Below are 12,645 nucleotides of genomic sequence, written 5' to 3' on the forward strand. Positions count from 1 at the left end.
GATTCATTGTGAAGTTTTGGAAAGTCTGTTTCATGAAAAAAAGATGAGCTCCAATAATAGTAGAAATGGCAGAGATCCAGGCTGAAAAAAAACCTGCGATCTTACAGTAAACAAGACCTTCATTTTAAATGCAGACCTCTTCTGTTTATAATTTGACACTGCCAGTATAGAAGCACCTATAGATATTTTTCCCCTTGAATAAAGTTTGTGCAACCAAGGCCGTAAGGTTCCCTGAGCAGTGATCCTAGACTTCAAATCATGCATGCCGCTCTATCAGAGTGTCATTAGTCATAGGGTACGTCTACACTACCCGCTGGATCGGCGGGCAGCGATTGATCCAGCGGGGGAGGGGGGGTGTAAATTTTTCACATCTAGTCTAGACACAATAAATTGACCCCCCCACCCCCCCCGTCGACTCCTGTACTCCAGCTCGGCGAGAGGCGCAGGCAGAGTTGACAGGGGAGCAGCAGCAGTCGACTCACCGCGGTGAAGACACCACGGTAAGTCAATCTAAGTACGTCGACTTCAGCTACATTCTTCACGTAGCTGAAGTTGCGCAACTTAGATTGATCCCCATCATCCCCCAGCATAGACCAGGCCCTAGACAGGAAGGGAGAGCATGGGTATCACTTATTGGCAGTTTTCATGAGTTTTGTTACGTGTGACCTTAATCTGTGGAACTAGTGGGACTTCTTAGAAAGTTGCACCTGTTCCTGAAATCTGATCTGTGCAGAGGGATCCCTGTGCCCAAGCACAGCCTCTGTGGGGTCCATGCAGGCACAGGGGTTTGCCCCTACAGATTTAACTGAAAGAGTAGGGCTTTGGCACTTCACACATATCTGTGGGTCCCACTACCATGCTGCGTCTGGAGCCCATTCCAGTCCCAAGCTGTGGATGATTTAAGTAGTTTCTGTCTTCACAGTTCAAGTAGGGCTCAGTGCATTTTGCGGGGTGGAAAGGGGGCACAGACATCAGGTTGATGGACAGAAGGTCTGGTATTTTCTTCACAACATTTGGCAGAGCATTTCCAACTCCTTGACACAATCAGCAATTTTGCTTCTGACAACAGTAGCATGGGAGTCTTAGGGACCCAGAGAAGGAACTACAATAGAGGGACAAGCCTGAACTCCTAAATTTAGTGTAGTTTATACAGTGAATATTAACGTTTAATTATAGGTATACACACCCCAGTGACAGCTGGATATCAGCAGCACAGCTCAGGAGCCATTGGGGTTTATAGCTTCCTCTGACTAGCATGTAAAGCCGAAACTGACCACATAAGGACAAAGAAATTGACCGAACAAAGACATTCCAGGGGAAGATCTTCCCCCTCACACATCCCCCATGTTTCAGCCAACTTTATCGGGTGGTGTCTGCTACATATTTTCAGTTCCTGAATACAAATCCCTAGATAGAGAACCTATTTCTCCTCCCCCCCCCCTCCGCCCAAGAAAAACAAGTACTACCACCAGTTTCTCATCTTTCATCATTCTAAAATCATTTGGATAATGACTACAATAAGTCTCACTGTGGCTTTTAGAAGTGATATGTAGCCTAGGAAAAAGTTCTCAAGGGTGCTTAAGTGACTGACACTTAAATCCCATTGACAGTCAAGAGGATTGAGGCTACATCTACACTACGGGGGGGGGGGTAGATTTAAGATACACAAATTCAGCTACGCGAATAGCATAGCTGAATTCGACGTATCGCAGCCGACTTACCCCGCTGTAGGGACGGCGGCAAAAATCGACCTCTGCGGCTTCCCGTCGACGGCGCTTACTCCCACCTCCGCTGGTGGAGTAAGAGCGTCTATTCGGGGATTGATTGTTGCGTCCCAACGGGACGTGATAAATCGATCCCCGAGAAGTCGATTTCTACCCGCTGATTCAGGCGGGTAGTGTAGACCTAGCCTTAGGTTCCTGGTACTCAAGTAGTTTTTTAAAAAGGGGAGTTAAGCGCTTTTAAAAATTGTACCCTTCGTTGCTACTTGGATTTTTCCCCTCCCCAGAACTGATGTAGGCTGTACCTTATCCTTGCTTATCATAGACCCAGACTCTGCAGTCTGCGCTCCAGATCCCTGCATTGTGTGACTTCCCTACTTCCTGCACGGTGCTTTAGAACTATAAACAGAGCTCCAGCAGAAGTCCCACCCTCAATTTGTGGAAGAAGAAGGTCACAAACTAGCCCTGTTCACATAAAAGCCTTTCAGCAGAGAGCTGATTGAAGAGTTTTGAATGAGTAAACCAAGGAATGAATACTTACTAGCAGTGTCATTGCTGTAATCCCATGCCTCAACAAGCAACGTATAGGATCGCTGCAAAACAAAAAATATATATATATTAGTACTGTACCTCAAATAGCAGCTTTCAAAAAAAGCAAACATTTTTAAATAAAATAAAAATCAAATTGCCATCTCTCACTTGAGACTGTATCCATTGAAAACCTAAATAGGCAACAGATTATACTCGAGACAAACATGATCCTCTTGTAACCTCTTAAGTCACCTTATCCAGTCTGACTGAGACCTTTCACCTTGAATTGCTCATCTTGGTCATCACTAATGCATCTTATGTACTTAACCAGGAAGTACAGCTTTTGACACGATGCTGTAAGTTAGAATTTAGCGAGTTTAGCAAAAGTGCATGGGGGGGGGGGGGGGGAAAGGGAAAAAACACAGCGGCTTGAAGAGAGTTTTAGTTACAAAACTTCTGCTTTGTATTTTGTTTTAGATCCCGACATTTTTTTCCATCCTGAAAGCAAGGGGTGTTGCAAAGATTATTCTGCTTGGCCTCGGCAGTGCAATCTCTAGAGGGCTTTGCTTTTCAGCACCCCTTTGAAAGCTTTGTCTGCACTAGGCCGTCACTGCTCCCACAAGTATCAGGTAACTAAGGCAAGAACTGATGAATCTCGGAAGGGGGTGGGGAGGGAGAGGCTCTGTCAAACAAAGCCTCGGATCATACTATTTGGAAGAATTAGGGAAGCGGGAGAAGTAGTACACACCTATGTGTCACATTTATAGACATACTAATCTGCCAATCAGGTCTCCAGCATTCCCATAATAATGATCAGCAGCTCCACTAACCAAAGAGACTGCTTCAGGCTGGAAATATGCCAGATCCTACAGCTAAGCTCCCTTTATCGTCAAACCTGACTCAGGAACAAAAGTCATTAGAACTTTCCCCACCTTTATTAGGCTATGTTCTAGCCCAATTCTGTATCCCCCGTCCTTCCCAATCCAGTCATGCTACCAAAAGTGTCTAGGCTTAGATACAAATTTTTAAAGAGTCAAAAGGTTAAGAATTTAGAAAAAAAGGAAACAGAGGTGGTGTGTTTGACTTAGTCAGATGTCAGTCTAACCATTTGGAGGGAGGGTGTGTGAAAAACAATGATCCATAAGTTAGAATCTTGTGCAAGAGAAGTTGAGAGTCATGTGGGTTTTTTTCTCACACCGACTTCTATTCTCGCCAGCAGTACATATCAGTCCATTTGTAAAGGGAGTCGCATGTAGCAATTAAATACTGTGTTACCAGAAACAAAACCCCGTTTATAAAAGGCTATAGCTGCAAGGTGTATGCATCAGGCAGACTTCAAAACCCGTCCCGGCCTCCCCTCCCCCCAAAAAGTCAAAGCCAACTAATTTCTCACGACTGGACACAGCATGCAGCCTTTGAATTGGGAAAAAAAAAAAATCTCATTTGTGATGGACACTAGCTTGGAATCTAGCCTAAATACGTTTCATATTCAAAGCAGACTCAGATTCCATTTCGTTCACTGATAACTGTGGGAAAATGCTTTGAAAAAGCAAGCAAAACTGGGCAAGCCAAGACATGTGCCCAACCTTCCCAGCAAAGTATAGATCGGCCCTAACCATTTTTGGTTAATATTTCATCAATAAAGTTACACATTATTTGTTACTATTCTGGGAAAAGCCTTGCAACTTGGAGGAAATGCTCTGAAACAGCTTTAGGAGGCTTTCCCACACAAGTCAGAGGTAAAAATTCCTGAGACATAATTAAATGTGCATTTCATTTCACTTGTGGCAGGGCTACCGTCACCTCTCCGCCTCTGTTTAATTACAACACTGCCAAACCCAAAACAGAGAGCGTGACATGTTACAGCAAGCTTGCAAAAATATTATGCTACAACTGAGAATAAATTATGACAACAACTTGCACTATTTCAATAAAATTAAGGATGTTTTCCTTTTGGCCTTGCATAATTGTTTCGAAAGATGTTCCGTCTAAACACATAGCAACAGTCCCTGCTTAATCCTTAGGCTTGCTTACCAACACAATCCACCCTCGAGGAAAGGAAAGGCAGAATCCCTGCTTTAAGAGCTACTGTTGCCACATACCTGTGTAACCAATTTTCAAACAAACCACAGGGCTTCATTTAAAACAACACTTAACAGGGCAAGCTCCTCCCTCCAAAAAAAAATAATACAATAAAAATCTACCTTTGCAAGTATTTTTACAGAATTTTTTTTTAGCTAAAGACAGCCATATTTTAGGATCGGAAGAGAAATGTCATTTCATCCACTTGGTTGTGCCCTCCCTGACAAAGTGAAAAATTTGTGCTCAAGGAAGTTTATCAACTAGATTTTTTTTTTTTAACTTTCAAAAAAAACAGCTTGTAAACCCCCTAAGATGCTATCAGATGATTGCAATAATCTAACCATCCCATGATAAGGAATTTCTCTGCAAAGACTACACAGTGTTGAGATGTTAGACTATTTTAAAAGGTGCCCATCATCCCCACTTTACAGATCAACAGTTAAGATATCTCAGGAATGACTACTTGCAGCAGGGAGGTTTAATTTTTCCCATGCCCACAACTGACCTCTGCACATCTTTGAATAAATATACATCCAGACACAAGAATTCCACATCATGCACCTTATTCCATCAAAGCAAGGTACCAGGCAGCAAATCAGCAGTGAACTATGATGGAGTCACACCCAATTAGCCACTATAAATCTGATTTTGACCAGAAGGCAAAGATTCAAGCCAGCTTTGCTCTCATGCTAGAAAGGAACTTCAAGCCACTAGTTTGCAGAATGTTCACACACTCATGGTTTAATCAAAACCAAGAACATGTTACAAATACACCATCACGGTGACATCTGAACGAGTTTACCAAAGCTAGGAGATCGTTAAAATAGCTGGGCTTATGGTAGATAGTATAGGGAGCACGAAATACATTTGTGGAGGTTAGTTAGATAGTGAAGTGAAACCAAAGAGTGTTGAGAACCGTAAGGGCAGTTCTAAGCCAACAATCACCATATTTATTCCTGATCTGTAGAGGACAGAACCCATGAAGAACTTTCATGACCCTTTAAATCTGTCATTGGTGGTCACTTGTGAGGGTGTGACAGGATAACGCCGCCTCTTCAGATTATTCAGTGTTTTAAATCACAGCCAGAATGGATGCATAATCCAGGACAGGTTTAAAAAGCAGAGAAAGCTTTGGAAGAAATAGGTGTCAATGTTTTCACAGGGGACTAAATTTTAAGGGCCAAAACTGAGACAGCTTAAAGAGGCCAGATTTTCAAAAGGCAGGTGCTGAGGACTGGTAGGGGGTGGGGGGGAGGGGAAGCAAGCTCCTTTAAAGCTCCCTCCCCCCAAAAAAAATCATTAGACCCTTTGGGATCTTGATCCCCACATGAAGAATAGTGATCCAACCGGACAGAGCAGCAGAGGAACGTCCTTGTCGTTTGGGAAGGGATATCCCCCCTTTGGGGGTTGCGACTCCTGTCCTAGAAAGTTAACCACCCAAGACACCTGCCAATTCAGTGTTTCGCATGCTTCACGACAAGCAGCGGGAAGTCCGATTTGACTTTTGTACATGCTTCTCTTCTGTCAAACAGGGAAATCAGGTTAACCACAGCAATGCTCAACCTGTGCCCTGACAGCCACATGTGGAGACAAGCCTGACTTGCAACTCCCCTCTCGCTCTGCCTGGGTCTCAGGCAGCGTGCCAGTCCCTACGCACTCCACGCTGGAACAGGAGACAGTGAGCTGAGAGCCGCAGCAACTCCGCCCATTAGCTAGAAGGAGGCGTGGCAGGGAAGAAAAATGAGGAACACTTTAAAACCTCCAGAGGGTGGAGGGGGAGAGCGAGACAGACAGACAGAGCCCAGAACAGATTTACAGCTAGCCACAATACCACTTCCTCAGATTGCTCAGCAAGGTTCTCACTGTGGTGCCACATCACCACATGACGACACGGAGTCGAGACGACACCACACGAACACCTGATCACATCGGGGCCATCCCGTTAGTTCCTGCTCCATCTGTTGACAGAGCAGCTCTTCAAAGCTGAAGATTACTGGTTTGGACATATTTACTGGATGGCCCCTTCAGCAGGAGAAGGAAGAAGAGAGAGACTTGTCTCCTTAGTTGAACACAAGGTAGCTTGCAAGCTGCTCGCTGGGCCTTCCTACATAAAACATAACCCTACAAGTTTTACTCTGTGTACCCAAATTGGATGGCACTCCAGTTGTGTTTATACAGGCAGTAACCTCACCTCCCATAGGCCCTGGCTTTCAAGAACTTCAAAGGTTACATTAACACACTCCGCACGCAGGGCAGCACATCTGAGGACCAATCACAATGTGCCCATGTGATCACACACTTCACTCTTGATAGAGCAACTTTTTGCCCCGTCTCCTCTCTGCTGAGAGAGGTAAAAACACTTGATTGCCCCATTAAGAATGGGCCATGCAAACAAATGTAGCTACATTAGCAACTGCCAAGAGCCTCTCTCTCTGACAGCACAAGCCAAACCAGTCAAGAACTTCTCTGATACAGCTGTCCTCCTCCTGCCAAACGATGAAGGACACAAAATTACCGCTCTCCGAACTATGTGTGCTGCATCCAATAAGCCAGGCTGATCTCTTATCTGGCAAGCCTGCTGGAATAAAGAGTATCCTATGAATACATAATGTGCTGAAGTTGCCATTGTGTGAAGTCAGTCCATGGTTTGTCTGGGAGCCGAACTCCGCTGAGTCTACTGCTGCTTCCTGTTGCTTGTCCTGTATTAGCATTATTTTTGGATAGGCCCCATTATGTCCTGTAATCCTCACTGCAGTCAGTATGGCCACGCTATTGTTCTTGGTTAATATTAGCAGGCAATGCCTCCGTCTGGGTGGCCGGACTACAATGTATTCTAATCACAGCACTAGAATGCACTAACCAAACAATGCGCCAGAAAAAGATCTTTAAAAAACTATGGCATCTCAATTTTAACAGACTTCAGTTTGGGGGGCGGCGGGGGGGAAATCTCAGCGGCAGGGGGCAGAATATTACAATAGCATTTTAATCAGTGCCTTATCTGATTACAAGGTTATTTTTTCACAAAGCTCTCACTTGTCACCAAAAAGACCCAGTAAGTAGGCCAAGATGTCAATGGTCACTTTAAACCCTCCCCAATAAGATTACCCACTATTCTTGTCCTTCTCCCTACCTGTTTAAAGCATCCCAGTGATAATTAAATGCACCAGTTACAAAAGGGTGGCAAGGTTAATAGAGAAAATACCTAGTAGCCAGCCAAGCAAAACAGTCAGGTTCACACAGAGCAAGCCTGAACAAGAGGCCTTTCTACTTATTACCCAAGTGCATAAAAACTGGGCTGAGCTGGTAAAGGACTCAATGTTTGACTAGTTACAAGCCACTTTAACCACCTCTATCCACGTTTTACAGTTTCTTTGGGATACTACAACAGTAATGAGTGTAATTGATGCTGTTGGGCAGTGACCACAGAATCACGAGTTCCATGCAGTAACAAGACACTAACACCACTCAGTTTTCTTTCGACAGCTTTCCCCATCTATAAGATGCATGTAGGTTACTGGTTTAGTGGCATTTTCTAAAAGCCCCTCAATGCCAGTGATTCTATACGAAGTGTGAATTCAGGGGTTTTAAGACCAATGCTGTTCCCAGTTTGTTTGGTTTTTTTTAAAGTGTATTAAAGAACTGTAGCTGAATCCCACAGGTGCCATAGGATTTTTAGGCCTGAGCCTGGGAAAACTGCATCTCGTTTTTATTAAAAACTAATTTCTAGTTGAGAGACAAAATAGCAGCATCTCATGTAATGAACTGCATCATCAGTTTTAATAGCAAGAAGAATTACCGTTTTTGCACTCTAATCTTCAGTCCATAATAAAATAAAGGGACATAAGGGTCTAATTAACCTGAGGAAAGCTAACCCAAAAGGTATCAAGTCTTATGCAATACAAAGTCAGGCATCCAGCTACACAAGTTATGAGATGACCGTGCCGAATGTATGCTATCTAAAGAAGCTTCCATATACGCTTTAAGGAGGGCTACCCTGGGCCCAATTCAGCTCCCACTGAAGTCAGCTAGAGCAAGCCTTGATTTAAATCAACAAACTAAAAACCTGCATACAAAACATAGTTAGTGGGACTGATTTACTTATGGACAGCTCCAGCTAAAGGCACTATAATAAAATGGATTCAAATTGAAGGTGAAATCCAAAACTGGATTGGAACACAAGAGTCCCTAAAGAAGGGATAGATTAGGAGTGGAAGAGGTACCTTTTTCAAAAAAACACATCACTCCTCTACAGTCCTAGGAAAAGTTTGAATTTGGATGCCAGTTATGTTCCAGAATGTCATTTAATACACACTCCATTTTGGAGAACAGTGCCCATTCAAACCATGGCACTCAGATGGGGGAAAAGCATTGTTAACCAATAATTCAAGTGGTACACATGTTCCAACATGGATATGTTCTTCTTCCCTGGACAGGGGCACTACCTAAAATTAGGGATGTTGGTATTACACACATCTGTTAAAACCTATAACCAGAAAAAAAAGTCTTTATATTTCTGGCTAGTGGCTACAAGAAGAAAATATGTAATGCCAGTCCAGAGAGTTTCTTTCACATCTTCAGGAACCGGCATAAGTTTTGCTGATAAAAAGACTTTTCCTAGCCAAAGGGTGAAATAAACATAGGAAATCCAAAACTTTTGTTTAAGTTTTGCAGTGAAGCAGTTTAGAGGTTTTTGCACCTCAGATTCTTGGTGCCTTGGCACAATTGTGCCAACATTAAATGATTACAAGGATCACAATTTAATTTTTCAGGATAAACACGCAGTTTGAAATCTGAGCTATGGGCACCATAGAGGAGGCCAACTTTGACCTGCCTCATGTTTACAACCTCAATGAACCCCAAGGTATCTCTTTGCATAAACACAATCAGTGCGGAACTTTGTTTGCTGAATGAATGCAGGGCTCCTTTAAAGCATGAGAAGCCATGAGATTTTGCAGTCCTTATAACTGATTCCAAGTTAATCCTTTCGGATTTTGACTGACCATTTATGACAGCAGAATTATTCTCAACCTGCAAAGACAAACTTCAACGCAAGGAACATGGACGGATTTGCGTTGAAATTTCCCTACAGGTTTAATGGATGTACGAAGTTCTGAAGGAAGTTCCCGGTACCTTAAAATGAATTGTGCATTTAGCTAAAAGTATAGTTGTATTTTTAAAGAGGAATTACAATTTGCGCATTCTTTGGCTTACGGCTGCAGGTGCAGCTTTCTGGATGTACTCTTTATTTCCTTCATACTAGTCCGTTGCCCTGTTGCCTAGCAACTTATTCAAGCCTCCAATCACTTAAATGAATTTACAGCCCACTATCTTCACTCCCATTACTCACAAGGGTACAGATCAAAACCTACACAACAGCCAATCACACCATGTTCTTAGAAGGCGAGTTCCAGCACTTCAGATCTATGTTCATTTTAGGAACGGAGTCTAAGAATTAAAGTGATCAGTGCAAACTTGGATTTTCTTTCTTTTTTTTTTTTAAAACCCTGCCTGGTGCATAAAAATCTTTACAGATCTAAAAATGTCTTAAAACTATTTTCCACACAAGGCACAAAGAAGCAGTTTGGCATGGGAAAAAAAAAAGATGTCAAAAAAAAAGTGTAGTCAAGGCAACAAGGCTTCCTGATGTTACTCACTAAAGCAAGAATGTCCCAGAAAAGCCCTTCCTCAAACAGAGATAACAGAACTGATGCATATTCAGAGGCGACTATGAATTGCCAATTGGCAATATGATTAACACTTAGCTCTGCCTTCTGTTAACCATCAATGTAATTCTCAATCTGGTGGATATAAGTCAAATCTGTATCTGACAAATTGTTACAAGACAAACTTTTGTCCTCACGCTTAAGATGGGGAGAAAATAGTGTTTTAAAGTAAGCATAAATATAGTAATTGAATTGAGTAGGGCCAAAGTTTCCATTTCAGAGTCACATTAGCACCATATTAAAAGTGATTCAATATTCTGTTCCTATCTTAAAAAAATGTAGGGTCTCTTGAAATAGTTTGCATACCTAATTTTAGTCCAAACAAGAGCTTTGCCACATTAAGTATTCCTTTGTTCAAATGCTTTAAGAATCACAATGGCTAGTAGTAACCACCATTTCCCCATGGAAGGGAAAGCAGGTTGGATAAGTGAACAAGTAGGTGATCACTTCAGTCTTAGAATGGCTTGTTTTCTGTGGAGGGTCTGAAACAATTCATTAGAGTTCTCGCATAGGAGTCAGCACTTCTAACTTCACACCATCGAAAAGACTTGAGAGGAGATGGTGCAAAGATGGTTTTCTACTATACTTGGATTCCCCGGCTTGATTAGATCCAGCTAACAGGACAATAGAAGCAATTCTTTCACTAAGTGGAGACCAGCTAATACATGCAGTCAGGGTGCTGGTTGTTTAATGCCTTCATCTTTTGCACATCTGTGAACAAGTTACTAATGATCTTAAAAATTCAACACATTTAAGGGTTTTTTTGTTTGTTTGTTTTTTTAAAAAGGAAAGATAAAAGCCACCCTAGATGAACCAGACCTTTGTGAAAATGTCAGAGCCCAGAGCAGGAACACCACAGCCCCAGCAGTACTTCAAATACCACAGATTTTTACAAAACCCTTGATCCTTTCAATGGCATATTTGAAAGGAGATAAAACTGATCTATTTTAAAAAGTAGAGCTTACACTTCCAACACAGTTGCGCAAACTATACTACTGTACTTTGTAATGCTTCAAAACATGGGCTTGGGTTTATCCCTGCAGCCTTCAGTTCTTGGGAGAGAAACAAAAATCCCCAACCTGACGCTCTCTAAAGAGGGGGTTTTGGGCCCCCCGGGGGGGGGGGGGGGTCACAAGATTATTACATGGGGGGGTTGCAAGCCATCAGCCTCCACCCCAAACCCCGCTTTGCATCCAGCATTTATAATGGTGTTAAATACATAAACTAGTGTTTTTAATTTATAAGGGGGGGGTCACACTCAAGGCTTGCTCTGTGAAAGGGGTCACCAGTACAAAAGTTTGAGAACCACCACTAAAGGCAGGTAGGAGGCAACACAGGCATTTTCAGAACGCAGGGCTGGCTGCCAGCTTTGAGATTATGGAGTCAGTGCCTGCACTACAATTGGGGGGAGGAAGAAGGGGGAGGGACTGAGATGGTGATCCAGGGACTCCTTTGGTTCTTATCCCATGAGGAAGGGCCAAGCTTGGGAGAGGGTGGAAAGCTTACATAGGCTTCAGTCTTACCAGTAAGGGTAGGGGTTGGGGATGGGAAAGGACACTCCCTCCTCTCCCAGGCCCGCAGACAGTTAAGAGCACTTTACTTTCTTTCCTTGCCCAAGGTCAGACTCCTAAAGCCATATTAAGGCATCTAGGTTAGAATGGCCTGACTTTGAGCAAGGCTTACCACTCAGCTGGCCCAGTGAAGCTATGCTTTCCCAGCACCTGGGGGGGGGGGGGGGAGAGGGTTAAAGGGGGTAGGGGGGTTTTTTTTTTTTTGGGGGGGGGGGGGCGGTGGAGAAGTCTAAATGTAAGCACCCAGCTTTGAAAATCTTAGCCAGTTTAGGAGACCCTAACAGAGCTGGAGTATACACATCACAGGTACATAGCAAGAGGAAGGGGATTGTATAGACAGCTGTTGTACTCCAAGCAGTGGTTTCATGACCCATTTGGAGAACTGACTATATTCAGGGCTTAAGTTCGGCCGGAGTTGTCCGGAGCAAAGTTCCAGTAGGTATTTTCAACCCCCCTGGAGTTTTCAGAATCATAGCGTGGGTGAAGGGGGGGTTCATGGGGAGCTCTGGGAAACACTGAGAATTTAAGCCCTGATCGTATTAAAGCTTCCCAGTAAGAGCCAACATGATTGTGGTCAAACCCACTTAAACATGTGCGTTGCACCATCAGAACTGAAGTCAGCCCCCTCCCCACTCTCTGCACCGAGGCTTTGCCAGAGGTCTTAGAACAGCACAGTTCTAGCAAAGCACATGGCCCTGGGCCCCACCTCCTTGTGGTCTCTGCCCTGCCACTGAGTTTGCAAACACAGCTGTTGGGGGAGGGAGGGGTGCTGGGAACCCAGGAACATGGAGCCAACTCTCCAGCGGTGGAGGGGAAGCGAGGGGGGGGGAGAAGAGAGTCCAATGAACCAAGGTGGAAAGTTAAGCCCGGGCTCTTTTCTTTATTTAGCTTCCGGAGTCTGCAAGTGCCTTGAAGCCCGTAACAAGATTCCCTGGGAAGTTGGCAGCTAGTTTGCAAAGAGCAGCAGCAGCTCCCATCAACACCAAGGCCTGCAATGAGATTCCCCCTTGGGGAAAG

General features: G+C 43.7%; 1 protein-coding gene across 2 annotated transcripts in view; it reads right to left on the reverse strand.

Moving 5' to 3' along the window:
- JAG1 (jagged canonical Notch ligand 1) overlaps positions 1-12,645 on the reverse strand; it is a 36,926-nt gene that overhangs the window by 22,319 nt on the left and 1,962 nt on the right. For both annotated transcript variants that reach the window (XM_034764132.1, XM_034764131.1), the window contains exon 3: positions 2,263-2,314. In XM_034764132.1, coding sequence (XP_034620023.1) covers positions 2,263-2,314 — 52 coding nt within the window. The remainder of the gene's footprint in view (positions 1-2,262; positions 2,315-12,645) is intronic.

Source organism: Trachemys scripta, chromosome 3 (assembly GCF_013100865.1).
Source record: "Trachemys scripta elegans isolate TJP31775 chromosome 3, CAS_Tse_1.0, whole genome shotgun sequence".
In the NCBI taxonomy this organism is placed as follows: Eukaryota; Metazoa; Chordata; order Testudines; family Emydidae; genus Trachemys; species Trachemys scripta.